This window comes from Tarenaya hassleriana, unplaced genomic scaffold, assembly GCF_000463585.1.
Source record: "Tarenaya hassleriana unplaced genomic scaffold, ASM46358v1 Cleome67, whole genome shotgun sequence".
Taxonomy (NCBI): Eukaryota; Viridiplantae; Streptophyta; class Magnoliopsida; order Brassicales; family Cleomaceae; genus Tarenaya; species Tarenaya hassleriana.
In genome coordinates, this window is record NW_010969242.1 from 66,290 (window position 1) to 81,206 (window position 14,917).

At 37.6% G+C, this 14,917-nt stretch overlaps 2 protein-coding genes across 4 annotated transcripts; both read right to left on the minus strand.

Moving 5' to 3' along the window:
• Positions 1-2,101: 2,101 nt before the first annotated feature.
• On the minus strand, positions 2,102-7,445 carry LOC104800313 (CLP protease regulatory subunit CLPX2, mitochondrial). 2 transcript variants are annotated; one of them, XM_010523109.2, is made up of 15 exons: positions 6,718-7,445; positions 6,440-6,501; positions 6,192-6,295; positions 5,971-6,050; positions 5,540-5,590; positions 5,131-5,205; positions 4,967-5,044; positions 4,579-4,641; positions 4,382-4,452; positions 4,187-4,283; positions 3,958-4,062; positions 3,607-3,669; positions 3,406-3,528; positions 2,814-2,975; positions 2,102-2,526 (listed from the first exon to the last, which is right to left on the minus strand). In XM_010523109.2, exons 1-15 carry the CDS (start codon positions 7,378-7,380, stop codon positions 2,482-2,484), a joined length of 1,842 nt encoding a protein of 613 aa, XP_010521411.1. In that variant the 5' UTR covers positions 7,381-7,445; the 3' UTR covers positions 2,102-2,481. The 2 variants fall into 2 exon arrangements, with proteins under 2 accessions (XP_010521411.1, XP_010521410.1); XM_010523108.2 differs by having other exon boundaries at positions 2,102-2,540.
• Positions 7,446-8,598: 1,153 nt separating this feature from the next.
• Positions 8,599-14,653, minus strand: LOC104800314 (mediator of RNA polymerase II transcription subunit 8). 2 transcript variants are annotated; one of them, XM_010523111.2, is made up of 13 exons: positions 14,378-14,653; positions 12,512-12,832; positions 12,304-12,428; positions 12,092-12,216; positions 11,827-12,010; positions 11,540-11,653; positions 11,379-11,446; positions 10,965-11,234; positions 10,763-10,813; positions 9,888-10,091; positions 9,455-9,508; positions 9,230-9,290; positions 8,599-9,134 (listed from the first exon to the last, which is right to left on the minus strand). In XM_010523111.2, the coding sequence occupies exons 2-13, from the start codon at positions 12,730-12,732 to the stop codon at positions 8,893-8,895; spliced, it is 1,719 nt and encodes a 572-aa protein (XP_010521413.1). In that variant the 5' UTR covers positions 12,733-12,832; positions 14,378-14,653; the 3' UTR covers positions 8,599-8,892. The 2 variants fall into 2 exon arrangements, with proteins under 2 accessions (XP_010521413.1, XP_019056465.1); XM_019200920.1 differs by having other exon boundaries at positions 12,512-12,849.
• Between the last annotated feature and the right edge of the window lie 264 nt (positions 14,654-14,917).

Below are 14,917 nucleotides of genomic sequence, written 5' to 3' on the forward strand. Positions count from 1 at the left end.
TGGATTTGAGTTTAATTGACAGAATCAAAACGGATCTAACCGGTGAGAAGCCCGATCCGTGGAAAGTTTTAGAAACTTTAATAAAAATCTGCAGAATATTAAGAGAATATTCTTGATTGATTTTGAAATTCAAATCTGTAGAAAATCTATCAAATATGATCAAGATAATATCAAAATAAAATCTAATTTAAATTTGAAAATCAAATTAATTTTATTTTGAGATTCTTCCCTCTACTATAAATAGGGGTCTTGGGTTAGTTAATTTAACACAGAGAAAAAAAAAAGCATTCTAGAGAAAATAAAGTGTATTCGCATATATGTTCATATCTCTCTCAGAGTCCACTTAGTATTTGGAAAGCTTCTTCCGAATACGCGGCCGTTGTATCTTGAGAGGTGGCACGGAAATTGAACTTAAGAAAACTATGTTTCATAGGCCTCGACAAAATAATCTTTTATTTCAGGTTCTTATTTGGAATCGTTCGAATTGACGGAATATTGCCGTCGTCAACAACTGTCGCCCCCAATATAATGTTGGTACTACTATAAGTGTGAAGAAAATGAAGAGCAAATTCTCAACAACAACAAAAGTCATCAAATAGAGATATATTGTATAATGAGGTGACAACCGAAGGAAGATAGAAATTTTCTGATGTTTGACTTATAAACTTGAAAACAATATATGGCATATGATCTCTCGAAGAGAGTGATTCTATCAATACAAAACTATTTCAAAAGGATTTGTGTTCATAGAAAATGACCGTACCTAGGAGATTGTTGACATTGGTAAGGACATGATGCTGAAGATTTGAATGATTAAAGAAAATGAAGAAGCTCAACGCAATAAAAGAAAAAGCTGGAGGAAAAAAGGTTGGAGATCGGGGAAAAAAAAAAGTTGAACAAATTATTGGTCGAAACAGTTAGAAGAAGTTGAAGGATGAGTTATTTGTCGATTTTAGACTAAAACCTTCGGTCCGGAGCCCGACCTTATGGACTTTTTTCGGGTTTGGGCCGGACTTCGATCGGACTTGAAATTTTTTTTAAAAACTTTTAAACAAATTAAAATAATTAAATACAAAAATTTTAATGCATTTCATGATAATAAAAAGGTAAAAAATAGATTACAAAGTTATATATTTTGATCTAATATAAATTAATTTTTTTTTTTTAATTTTATATGGTAATAAATTTTTAAAAATGATAAATTATTATATTTTTCATTTGGAATAATTATTTGAAACTAATAGTATTATAATTTTGATTATATCATTTATGAAAATATTACATCCTAAATTATTTAGTATTAACCAAGTTTTTAGTTTTTTTAGAACTTTCTATATTATATAATATTTGTATATTTTTTATACATGTATATATATTATAAATATATATATATATATAAGATTGAATAAATGTATATATATATATGATTCAATATGTGCGAATATATATATGTAAATATATTTACCTATATACACATATATTTATATTTTAATCGGGCCTACTGGCCGGACCGACCCAAATCCGCTTTTGGCCCGCAATTTTCCGGACCGGACCGGCCCGGCCTGAAGAACGAACAGACCTTGATTTGTGAAGTCCGAACTCGTAAATTTTATGGGCGGGTTCGGGTCGGGTATCGGGCCTCATGCTTTTTTTGACACCCCTACTTTTAGTAGACAAGATTTTATGGTTATTTTGTAACTTACCTCCTTAAATACATGTATTGACGGCTGATGAAGCTTGACGCAATACATATATTGCAGTTATAAGTATGTATTGAAGTTAACGCATCAATAACTGACCTTTCTTAGCGTGGTTTTAAGGGTAAAAAACTCCTCTTTTAGTTGGGCAAGTCCTTCCAGTTGCATGAAAAATTGAAAACCCTTCCTTCATTTTCTATTCAGCATCGCATATTTGAAAAAAAAATCTTAATAAGCTTTTTTTTTTCATTTGGGCAGTTAATCTCCAACTGGGCAAAAAAATTGTTGTTCGATTTTCATTAAAAGAGCATCGGTATTGATCAGCAAACCCAGCGATCTGATAAAACCCGAGATTGGATTCTGTCGGAAAACTAGATTGCTTCTATTTCGATACTTCCGACAAATTATATCAAATGCCGACAAGCTTTGAAAGTGTCTTGTCATAACCATTTACAGATCCTCTATCTATAACGGAGATACACATAACATAGAATGTGAATTGAAACCCAAAAGAGGACTTGTACAAATACAAGCATGAAGCTGAAAACAAAGCATATAATTGACAGTCATGAGATGCATAGAGTTACTATTCGCTTATTATGATAAAAGCTTGAATCTTTACCGTCACAAAGGCTTATTCCTTCATTCTTCAAGGACGCTATGAGAATATCCGAGTAATCTCGTAGAACTCCAACTCGGATTTTCCAGGGGAACGCTTCGCCGGTTTAACTGCTTGAATACGATGCGATAACCTCGAACATTGGCAAATCTAATGTCGGTTCAGTTACAAACTGTGAGCTCTTTTTGCCTCATCTTCCCTTCTACTGTCCTGCAAACATCAAGCTGAGAACTTCTGAGATGGTATTTTAGATCTTAGAGGAACTAATTACTTCATAACAATCATTAAGATAGAGTTTTACTGCCAAACCAATCCTTTGACGTTTTTGTTAAATTAGAAAGTGTTAACTAATGAGTTAAAAAACATAATATGCCATTTTATTATTACCCTAAACCAGTTTCCATACCCACAAGTTAGTCATAAAGTGAACTTGAACTAATCCAAACAGAAGACTGTCCCCCATGTCATAGGCTAGAGTGAAGATCTCTTCTGCATACCTCGAAGTCTTTCGACTCTGTTTCTTGGACGAAATGTTCCGGCTCAACGTTTCCCTTGATAATTTTTGCACCACACCCTGGTGTTTCAACCGAACCAACTGCCTCTTCATCTACCAGAACTGCTCTTATACCATGAGACCCTTCTGTGATGCTGTCCGGTACCTGTTTAGGACACACAAAAAAGAAAAAAAATATACTAACGCAATTATAGGGTATTAGTAAAAAGAGAAGTCCAATATGTTTGCCTACACAGTAAGCAAACACCTTTTGTCCCTCGAAGAATCACAAATTAGGGCTAACCAAAGGAATGGGGAAGTTAATGTAAGGTTTCTTGCTCTTTCTTGTCCAAAGAAAAGGGAAAAGGCAACCAAGAATATTGAGGAACCAGAGGCAGCAATTTTCTACTACACGAATGTGTGCTCATGCAGTTAGAGTCCCACATCGGAAATATGTGGGGACAATTGGGGGAGGGTGGCCATGGTCTTATATACACTCGGTTTTCCCCACATATTTCCGATGTGGGACTATATAACACATGCATTTCAATAAATAAGGAAAAAGTGCTTGAAGTAAAACACTTAATTTCCGATACCTCGAACATTGCTTCCGTGAGAATACTTTCTAATAGAGATCGTAAGCCACGCGCACCGGTGTTCTTGGACATCGCTTTCTTTGCAATCATCCTGGTTGCTCCTTCAGTAAAGAGCAATTGAACCTAACATTTCATCCAGAAAGATAGGTTAAAGATAGGACAGCCGCATGGGAAGAGTCCCACAACAGAAAAACAACTTACACTGTTCATGCTAAACAGCTTCTTGTACTGTTTGCCCAGCGCATTTTTGGGTTCCATGAGAACCTATCTCAGGAGGGAGAATTTTCAGGTTACAGTTTTACAGATGAATGAGAAAGTTGGCTGAAATTTCTGTTTGCAATCAAAATAAAATTATTCATAGTGCTAAGTGCTAACGAGTACATGTAGTAGTGGACAAAATATATCAATTAAGCAAGAAAAAGAAAAAAGAGTCTTTTACAAAATCTAATTCTCTTCATCATTGAAGGACAAGGAAAACAGAGAAGCTAATCACCGTTCATGAACCCGTTCATTAGAAAACCAACAAGCGCAAAATGGGGTGAAAAATGCTACCTGCACGAGCTGATCTTCGTTTAAAGCAGATAAGCTCACTAAGATGGGTACCCTTCCAACAAACTCAGGAATCAGACCATAAGTAACAAGATCTGCACTCTCTACCTACACATCAACAGAAGCCCGTAAATGTTCTCCTTACCAAGACAATTACCAGGTTTCTGAAATTTTACAAAGGAAAAAAGTCGAGAAATCTACATTTAATGAGCCATATAGGAAATTGTCTTACCAATTCCAACAGTGAGGATACTATAGCAGTACTGAACCTACTAGTAGTCATGTTTGAACGAACAGGAGCACCAAAACCAATAGAAGCATCATGCTGCCTGGTCACAGAAAAATATTAATGCCCTTCAAGTCCTCTCACCAAATACAGAGAAATGACAATGAACAGATTTTGCATCTCTACGGCTAGATAATTTACCTTTCCGATACAGTTTTCTCTAAATCGACAAATGCTCCACCACAAATAAAAAGGATATCTTTTGTATCCATCTGCAAGTTAGATTTTTTCAAAAGAATTTAGGTTAATGTCATGCAAAAAATTATTGTCTGAGTCAACACACAAAATCTAAAACAAAATAGCAAATGCAGCACACGAAAATTCGTCAGGCATGACACCTGAATGCAATCTCCTCGAGGGTCTCTACGAAATCCTTTATCGGGAACTGGAACACTGACCACCTGCAAATACAGATAATTGAAAATCAGATAAATACTGGAATTCTCAATTTTGTCACCACCTAGAAGCCAAAAGAAATGATAGAATACACATGTTACATACAATTAGCAACGATTTGCAGGTTAAATAGATTGATTTTATTAAGCAATAGACTACAAGACTGTCACTTCCACGCTACCTTTTTATTTACCTTTGAAGACACGCGAGACTAGGCACGAAAGGTACACAGCCAAATGAAGTATCTTCCATTCTAAGAGTTTTCTCTAAACAATACATTGCATCCAGCACATGAGAAAAGGTAAAAGATTTGATTTAGAAAAGGCTTACAGTTCCTTCCAGCAATTTTAGCAAAGCCTGTTGGACACCTTCTCCAGAGACATCTCTACCACCATTTGAGCTATGAGACTGCGAAGGGAAAAACAGATTGCCAAGTAATGAGCATTAACCTAGCTAGTGCCATATAATAAGTAACTAACGAAGAAAATTTAGACCTTCTTAGTTATCTTATCAACTTCGTCAATATAAACAATTCCTCGCTGAGCTGCATCTACATTGAACCCAGCTTCCTGAAAAGAAAAGATACATCCAGATACTTTTAACAATAAACAAATACACATAAAACATAAATGTCGCCGAATAGCAAGCATATGTAACAAATTTCTTGCATCTCAATAATACTGGATTAGGTGTGGACTTGTGGAGGGAAAAAAATCCAAGTGTTCTGAGCTATTGTACATAAAAATTGAATGCATAAAACCAAAAACTTAAGGCCAAATATGTAATTTCAGAAGAAGTCAATTATAAAACTATATGACCAAGCAATACAGAAGATATCCCATGAAAGGACATGCCAATATACTTGAAAACAGAGATATGATATTTGGTGATAGGAGCCCATACCACTAGTAGTTTATACAATATTGATTCCACATCTTCACCAACATAACCTGCCTGGACAAGAATAGTAAGTAGTTCAGTATAAAAAGTGTAACAAGGAAGCAAGATAAGAGATTGTAGCAGAAATTCTGATTGCCCTAAGGAATGAAACAAAAGCCTAATCTAGACAGAATGAAGACCAATAATGTCAAAGTAGATCTAGGTTGAGTAAAGTTATATCAATATTTCAAACAGGGAGCAGAAAACAAAGAAGCATTCCTACAACTGGCATAAAACCACACATGCCGTACTGTAGTCCAATAACCAGTTATAGTTTTCTTCGTTGTTGTCAAAGAACTCTACAGTATAAAATGTAAGACATCAAAAACTGGACAACACTCATGTTCCAATTTGTCAAATACCCGTATCTTTAAAGAGTAAGGGAAGCCACTTGCCTGAGTTAGAGATGTGGCATCAGCAATCGCAAATGGTACATTCACTATCCGTGCTAAAGTTTTTGCAAGTAAGGTCTTCCCTGTCCTTATGTTCAAGCAAGAAACATGAACGCAAAGATAGTAAGCATACTAGTTCTTACAAATTTTTACCTCAGAAGCACAATGACTACGTGTACAAGCCAGGACAAGAACACAAGTGATCATAGAACTAAAATATGCACCTGAGCCTGTAGGGCCGATCAACAACACATTGCTCTTATCCAACTCCACAAGGTCAATGTTGTCATCATCATCCATATCGATGTTACCTGATTCTGAAGCAGACCTGGAATTCAAACAGTCAGGGGAATCTGGGGATCAAGATGCAAATAGTGGAAACATATAGCAGGCAACTTCTAGAGAGTGATGAAGTTGACAATCAATCAAGATGAACCGAAGATCAACGGTCACAAGACTATATATGACAGACCCTTTTCTCCAGGAGGCGTGGTATACTCTTTTGTAGTGGTTGTAGACAGCCACAGAAAGTACCTGCAGATGGAAACATGTCCAATGAGATACTTCCACATAATTTACAACATTGATGTAAAGGTTATCTAAGAGCTCCAAAAACACTGCAGCAACACCTAGACAAGAATCTATTTCCAATTTCGGAATAATCCATCATTAAGTGCTATCAACAAAACACCAATTGCACACGAATTCGAATTATGCCAAAACGGAAATTCATCAAACGCAGAAACCGACCTTCTTAGCCTTCTGTTGACCAATGACAAACTCATCTAACTTCTGACAGATTTCCTTCGGAGTCGGTAACTTCTTCATCACAGAATCCTTCTCCCTATCACCACCATACTCATTGTCTTCCTCCTCATCATTACCTTCCTCGCTTCTAAAACCCTGCATTTTCCACCTCCTCCCAAACACGTCCTCCGAAACCCCATCATCGTCCCCTGTCCCTTTGACCATACCGAGCTCGATGAAGCTTCCTTCCAAGGGAACCAACTTAAATGGTCTGAAGTAGAAAGCCGTCTTGCATTTCGGACAGAAATTAACAGCTTGATAGATTCCAGGTTCTCTGGCTGTGAGCGACAAGGGCCGGTTTGAGAAAACGACAGGCATCTGGGCCGAGCAACGGGGACAGTTGACGTCAGCCCTGATGTGATCATAACCGCTGCCGCCTCCTCCGCCGCCGCAATCGCCGCCGCTGCCGTGCCATTTATGACGGGAAAACGAGGTAGGGATTTGGGTATTGGGGATGAGATTACTGCGAAGGCATAGAGGAGGAGGGAAGGAGGCATTTGGGTGGTTGTGGTGTTGGTGGTGGTGGAAATCAGCGGCGAGGAGGAATTTCCCGGCGAGATTAGAAGGGTTTTTCCTCAGAATACATCGCGACAAGGAACAGAACATGTCTCGTCTCTGCGTTTCCTCTTCTCTTGCTTCAGCTTTTGTTGGGATTTTGGCCGAAACCACCGAGCGTTCGCAAAACCAAGTCCAGGTGGAGAAAATGATGTTCGGGTCGGGTCGGGTCGGTCTCGGTCGGATTCGGGTGTGACAATTCTCTTTTTTTTTTCTTTACCTTATTCTTGTTGGCGCAAGAACTTTGATAATTCAGTCGTAAAAAACATATTTTAATATTTAATTTTATAGTGAAATATTTAATAAAATTATCTAATATAACATATTAAGCTTAATATATTTGTCACGTTGGAAATAACGTTAAGTGATGATATAATACATTAATAAAAATTAGATGATATATTCAAGTATACTACCTTCAATTTTGAAATATATTATATAAAATAAAAAGTGGTTGACAAAGAATAAGAGAGACCTCATAACTATTTGATTGAATTAGATGGGTTCTCGAATCAGTAGGTTTAAACGTCTCCTCATCTGAACTAAGTGTGTCAAATGAACCACTTCGGTTCGACTCGTGGTGAGCCGACTCGTTTTGAACGAGCCGAAATGAACCACTTCGGTTCGGTTTTGGTTTAGTGTGATTCACCAATTTTTCAAGTTAACGAATCGGTCTCGTGATTCACCAGATAGAAACAATATAATATTTTTATTTATCTTATAAAAAATATCAAATAAAATGATATTTTAATATAAAATTTAAATATTAAAATATCAAATTATTGTATATAAAAAAATTATACATATATAATTAATAAAAAAAATTAAATTAAGTAATAATTATTTATAAAATATAAAAACAAAATAAAATAATATATAATTTAAAAAAACATCTAAATTCACGAGTCAGCTCGTGACTCGCCACGCTTGCGAGCCGTAGCGAACTCACTCGTTAGGTTCATTTTCAAACGAACCTTAAAAATACTGTGTCGACTCGTTAAAACGAGCCAGACCGCCAGCTCCACTTCGAGCTCATTGCATCCATCAATCGGCAATTTGTATAAAACTGTATCCGGTTCAAACACAATCTAAACCCCAAATAGAAATGATTTCTTTAAACCAAATTAAACAAACCCGAACATAATATGAAATTAACCGAAACAGACGGACGAAAACGAAAAAATCTCTTTATCTCTATAAAAACTAAACACAGACAGAACCGGAATCTACAGAAAACTGAACTGTATAGTTTTTCCAACATCAAAAGACTTGAACCAAAAAATTACCTAACCAAAATCCATAATAACCATTCCTAACAGCTTCAATTATACAAAAGTGTTCTCTCTGGAAAAAGGTCATTGATATGGATTAACCAAAATATTTAAAAAAAAAAAAAATCTGTGCACAGGCGGTTCCTTAAACAGTATTACGAAATGGGAGAAACCGATGATCACGACAAAGAAAATATGGTCCTTTCTTGAACCTTGGCTTAAATGAGATGTGGTGAGCATATTTTAAACCACTAATACCAAGAAGCCAAACGACAAACGAGATGAATTCAAGTTATTGTGGGTTCTGCTGCATTTGTTGACCACCACCCAAGTTTTGAAGGTTCTGTTGTGCATTTTGCAATGGCACCATATTAGGAGGTTGTAGATTCTGGGCATTCCCTTGCATGCTTCCAAAGCCTCCTCCTCCTCCTTGTTGTTGTTGTTGTTGTTGTTGCATTTGCGATTGTGGTTGCTGCTGCTGCTGCTGCTGTATCGGCATCATTCCACCGGTATTCGTTGCTCCCATATTAAACACTGCAAAAAAAAAAAACCAGTAATAACAGAAGTTCGGGGGCAAAGTATCGGAATGTAGACGAGGTTTAGAGTGAAATTTTAGACAGAATGCTTACTTTGGTCCCCCAAGATCTGAGAAGCATGTGTCCTCTGTTGGTTGACACCAGATAATCCAAACTACAACAACAAAATAAGCTCAAAAACTAAAATTTAGATCTCAATGTATGCATATGCTATGACTAAGTTTCCTGTTATATGATGAGAATGCCTCCATAGGAATTCCTCTGTGAGGGTGAGAAATAATTTGGAAATCGCAAACCGGTTTGAGTTTTTTTGCTAACCTGCATCCTTGGATGGAGTGTCTGAGATGATATAGTCCCTGACATGTTCGGAATCTGATTTTTTTTTTATAGAAAGAAATTCAGTAAAATCAAGGAAGAGAAAACAAAGTCATAATAATAACTTCAAAAGATAATTTGATGCCTCGAAACCAGTTTCCACAACCCATTGCAACGGCGTTTAAGAAATAAAACAAAGAAAGAAAACGTATAACAATATAAAGAACATCAAGTTTTCTTTGAAGATCACATTAGCAGCTTTTAAGCCGTTTATGCATATCAAGTAATACGACTAGAACCATTATATGCAGAACCAATTACCAATTGATCGACATAACAAGGTATCTGTGAATGAATGTCATTCTCTGTTACTCTTTTCCAAATCGGTAGTATGACGAATGCAATCACGTAAAAAGGGAAAAGAAACACATCTCACCATCTGGCTGCTCGGTGTCCCCTGTGCAGTAGTAAAAAGTCCGGTGTTTGGTGTGCCTGAAAACTGGTTTAAATGACGGTTCATTGCTGGATTGAGTTGGCCTTGAGCCATGCCGTGCTGAAGATGCCCAGTTGGTAGCTGCCGAGCTTGGAATTGTTGGTGCCCCATTGGCTGAGAATATGGCATTTGATGTTGACCATGTAACTGGCAAAGAAGTTCAGTGATTTAAGATGTTGATTGACAAGAAAACAAAGGAGGAAAAATCAAGTATAACTGATTGTCAAGAGAGAAAAAAAACATGCCCCATTCCCATGAAAAAATGTAGAAACCACAGAGTCACTAATCATCTCTTAAGAATGGCCAAGAATTTCGTTTCTCCAACAAAAGTTTAAGGCATAATGTGTCTATGGTCTCATCAAGGGATTTCATATCTTCAGGATCTCTTTACAAGTGCTTGCATTAACATTTTTCCCCTCAAGAGCAACTTTTTAAGCTTGGGTATCCTGATAACTGATAGAACTAATGGGCCTGCGACCCCAAAGATTTCACTACTCTTTACTGAGAAGAATAAATCAACTAAGGTTTAGTTACATGGTTATTTTTAGTTAACCAAGGTTGGTTAGGCGCTCTATTATACACTACGTAAAGAGAGGATTTTGGGGTTTTGAAGTTTGGTTTGTGTAAAGGTTGGGGAGTGAGAGGAGCCCCATTAATCATATCCTAAATTGTTGTTCCTGTTATAATCAGTAATCTATACAGACTCGTACTTCTACTTTTAGCCATTTTCTGGGTTTTCCAATCTTCATTTCATAACAATAGCTTAGATGAATTTAATTATAATCTCTGCACGTATAATAGGTACAGGTAAAATTTACCGTTTGAAACTTCTGCTGAGCTTGCCCGTGCAAGTCGTGGAGTGAAGGCATCTGAGTCCATGCAAAAGAATCAGCATTCCCACATGACGCATTCAATAGTCGTAAAAAGTAGTGTACCAAATAATACTTTAGGAGCTAACACAAGCTTTAATTAGAAAACGAGAATTGCTAACAGAGGTGATAGGGGAAGTTACTTCCTGACCTGACCAAGTCCTTGCATAGAAGATTGCCTAAGCTGTTGTTGCGCGAGCAGTTGCTGTTGATGTTGAGGCAGCTGCAGTAATTTTGCCCTTTGCTGTTGTTGAATTTGTTGTTGCTGGGTTTGTTGTTGAGGAGACGGTGCATTAACCATCGTAGCACCAGATCGAGGTGAGTTAGCATATGGTAGAGGAGATTGTGTGTTATCAAAGCTACCACCAGTTGGACCTGATGGAGATGCAGCTGACCTTCCCATGAGATGTACTCCAGAAGTCTACCACAATTAACAATAGGAAGGTTAAAAGGTAATCACATAATAAGGATGTGATATCAAACATAATAATATGTTACTACGTCTTCTTTTACAAAACCGAAAATATATTGCGAATGAATAGATAAAAGTGGTTTCATATCTAACCTGCAAAAGGTTGCCCTGACTGTTGATGCTGTTCGATGACATGGTTAACGCATTCTTCATGGGCATGCCTAATAAAGGTGGATTTTGGACATTTTAATAGAACCGAAGAGGATCCAGTAATAAAATAAGAGTAAGTACAGACTCTAGAATGTGGGATTTACTTCTACCAGACGAGTCAGTGAAATTGCCCCCTCCATCATTGACAGTTAGCACATCTGCTAGATGTGGTGGAAGTGCAGTGGTAATCTGCCTCTGGTCTCCGGGAAGTCGTGTTCCTTGAAATATAGTTGCAAACGAGTTAAGATGACGTTAAAAGCTCATTGTATACATCAAACTCACACATCGGATTTTATTATTATCAAACTTCGATCATCAAAATCATGTTCATCTAAAGACGAAACTATAAGACTAGTGATGCAACAAGAGTTAAAGGCAATCGAAGCATCACCTTCACCATAATTCACAGCAGCACGGAGCAGATTCTCCTGTTCTTGGATCTTAGCAGCTTGACCCTTGTCCAAAGTGGGAAGAATAGTAGGGCCTTGACGAGTACCAAAGCCGTAGGCTTTACGAGTATCAGCTAATACTTTCTCTGCATTCTCACAAGCTGTCGCAATCATGTCAATCCTCGCCTAAAAAACAAAAAGAATAAATACTTAAAAAGTAAGACCCTGAATGGAAAAGGGAAGGATCTATAGGAAACAGAGAATCACCTTTAAACTCTCAATTTGCATGGGTATTGGCAAGTTCCGAACACCATGCAGTAACTGCTCTCTCTTTGAGTTGTCATCACTTTCCATCTCCGGCAGTAGCTTGGAGGACAACATAACAGGTAAAACTGTTGATCACCAAGAAAATTAAGCAACCTTCTTTCGCATATTTGGGATTCAATAATACAGAATATCCAATACGAAAAAGACCATACCAGCAGCACTCTCAGCATTAACATTCTTTGGATGCACCACAAAGGCCTTGGAAACTTTCCTCACATCTTCAACAATGTTAAAAAGCTCTAGATTCACCATCGAATATTGCCCCAGAATATCCTGCCTGAAAAAGTCTTCCAAAAATCACTCAAACAAGACCTAACAAAAACCGAAAATGGAAAACAGAAAACAGGACAGAGATTGTACCATTTGGGGATGGTATTGGTCTGAGCATAAGCGTCAAAATCTTCAAGAATGCGAGAAATTGCCTTGTAGAGACTCATTGCTCGAGTCTTCACTGCCTCCAGGTTCAGTAGCTGCACCACTTCCTGGTTCAGCCTCTCCACCACTACTGGCGCCTGCGGCTGGGCTTGCGGTGGCTGCCCTTGCTGCAGCTGCGGCTGTGTCATCCCCACTCCTCCCTCCATAAGCGACTGAGTTTCTGGAACAGATTCTACAGATTCCTTCTTCCAGCAGGCTAAACTCTGTCTTAGGAATAGCTGAATGTAGATGTCTGGTAAAGCTTCTCTATGGAGAACAACGGCCTCTAGGTCAAAAACCAAGTTTCATATAAATATGTTATTATGGACACTAAACTGAGAGCCAGTGTCTAGTCAAATATCAGACTAGGGGTTATCCATCAAATTTTAGCACTTCACTGTATGACGAGAATTAACGAGGACCAAAGCTAGAGGAAGCCAGACCTAAACATAAGCTCTGAAAGATTCCTACGAGGGTATAGTAAGACTGCGAAAGAACTAAGTTTCCTAGAGACCTCAGTCTCGAATATAGCTAAATGAGCTCTCTGTCATGAAATTGTCTATAGCTAAGTTGGAAGCTTGACTCGGTAGACTTGCAACCTTAAACACCACAGATTGCTCAAAGGGGGAACTAGGACTAAAATTGCTAGAATATGCAACAGGATACGCGAATGATGAGGGTGCAGTAGTGATATCAAGTAGGCTCACGAACAGGACTAGGCTCGGAAGTGTAAAGGTTCAGCCTGATCACACTTGAAGGGGCCTGCAGATTTGACTCTTATGCCAGGATAACAAAAACTCACAACCAAACCTAAGTACAAAACTCACTACCAAACTTAAGTACATGTGACAAAGCTCCCTACCTCGACATTTTACCATTATAGCTCCCTACCTCATGTCAAATTTTGACATGAGGAGAAATCTATCAAGGTTACCAAAACCTGCATGTCTCACTATTGGAGCAATCAAGCCACTTAGAGTTACTTCCTCATTACCCAAGCTGTTAGCCTATGAACAACTTTATAGAGTTGAAGGGGTAGAAAAACAGTAAATTTCAAGGCAGGGGACTCATTAAAACAAGCATAAATCACGTCCAAATCACCATGACTCAAAGAACCTACCTCACACCAACCAATGAAACCATAAGAAAAAAATGAGTTACAAACTTCAGGCAGAAGAGAAATAGTACAAATAAAGCTCACGAGATCTATCGATGGAACTCTTTTTACCTCAAGGCAAGCGCAAAATATCACAAAGATCATCAAGAGAAAGAACTACCATTTGGGTGATTTTAAACAATAAAATTCTCAAATAAAATGGACCTGAATCTATTATTAGCGGCAAACCAAGACTACAGCATACGAATTCAGTCCCATTAAACCGAATATAGCTTCCCGCACATCATAGATCAAAGCTTCAGTGATAATCCGCCATCAATCAAAAGTTTCCAACAACAAGAAAAAGGAGTAAAAAATATATATGTAAACCGACGACAATCAGCTAGCAAATAATCTAGAAGAACAGTACCAATTCATTCTGAAGCTAAGCAGGATCCAAAACTGAGCTAAGCGAATGATTCTGCGAATCTTATAACCAGTGTTTACAAATTGAGCAATCGATGGCACATTTTAGCACAAAGCACACCTAATCGGCACTAAAGGACTGAAATTTGACAAGGTTTCACCAAGAAAAAACACAAATCGGAATTCGAAAACAAACCCAATAGCATGATTCATAAAAACAGTCTTCGATCAAAAAATCTCCCCTATACTTGCAATATGGTAATCGTGAAAAAATTAGGGTAGGGTCTAACCTGGTGAGTGAGCTAAATGGGAAATTTTTTGCTGAAATTGAAGGGGTATTTCTGTTCGTGAGGGAACTAGGGTTCGGGTTCAGGAACCCAACCCCTTCAGGTCGCCGGATAACAGAAGAATATGGTCACTGCCTCGCCGGAACTGGGTCAGGAACGGAGTATTCATTGAGAGAACTTGAGAAAACCCAGAAATTCAGAATAATCTGTAGCCGTTAGATCTTGAATAGAATAATTCAAACCGTCAGATGTAAATAAAATTGCGTCTGCGTTGCAAGGTCACTGCGACTGCGTTTCAGACTCGCTATGACCGCCGCGTGGTCTAGCGACTCGTTATACATGATCGTTGTTTTATTTATGTTACGACTATGGACGACTATTAGTAAATAATTGGTAAACGGTTGTTATTCCAATTGTTTTTTTTTTTGGTAAACTTGTTATTCCAGTTGTTGCTAATTAAAAAGATCATTTGATAACTAATCTGATAGCAGACTTAATAAAAAAAAATATCGTCATAAATTTCTTAAAAATATTTTTCTGTAG

Coding starts and splice junctions, on each gene's coding strand:
- LOC104800313 (XM_010523108.2), bottom strand. CDS start 7,380: ATGTTCTGTTCCTTGTCGCGATGTATTCTGAGGAAAAACCCTTCTAAT. Junction 5,045..5,130: donor TTGATAAGATAACTAAGAAG/GTCTAAATTTTC, acceptor TTCCCTTCGCAG/TCTCATAGCTCAAATGGTGG. Junction 4,453..4,578: donor CTCGAGGAGATTGCATTCAG/GTGTCATGCCTG, acceptor TCTAACTTGCAG/ATGGATACAAAAGATATCCT.
- LOC104800314 (XM_010523111.2), bottom strand. CDS start 12,732: ATGGAGGGAGGAGTGGGGATGACACAGCCGCAGCTGCAGCAAGGGCAG. Junction 9,509..9,887: donor GGACACCGAGCAGCCAGATG/GTGAGATGTGTT, acceptor AAAAAAAATCAG/ATTCCGAACATGTCAGGGAC. Junction 9,291..9,454: donor CACTCCATCCAAGGATGCAG/GTTAGCAAAAAA, acceptor TTGTTGTTGTAG/TTTGGATTATCTGGTGTCAA.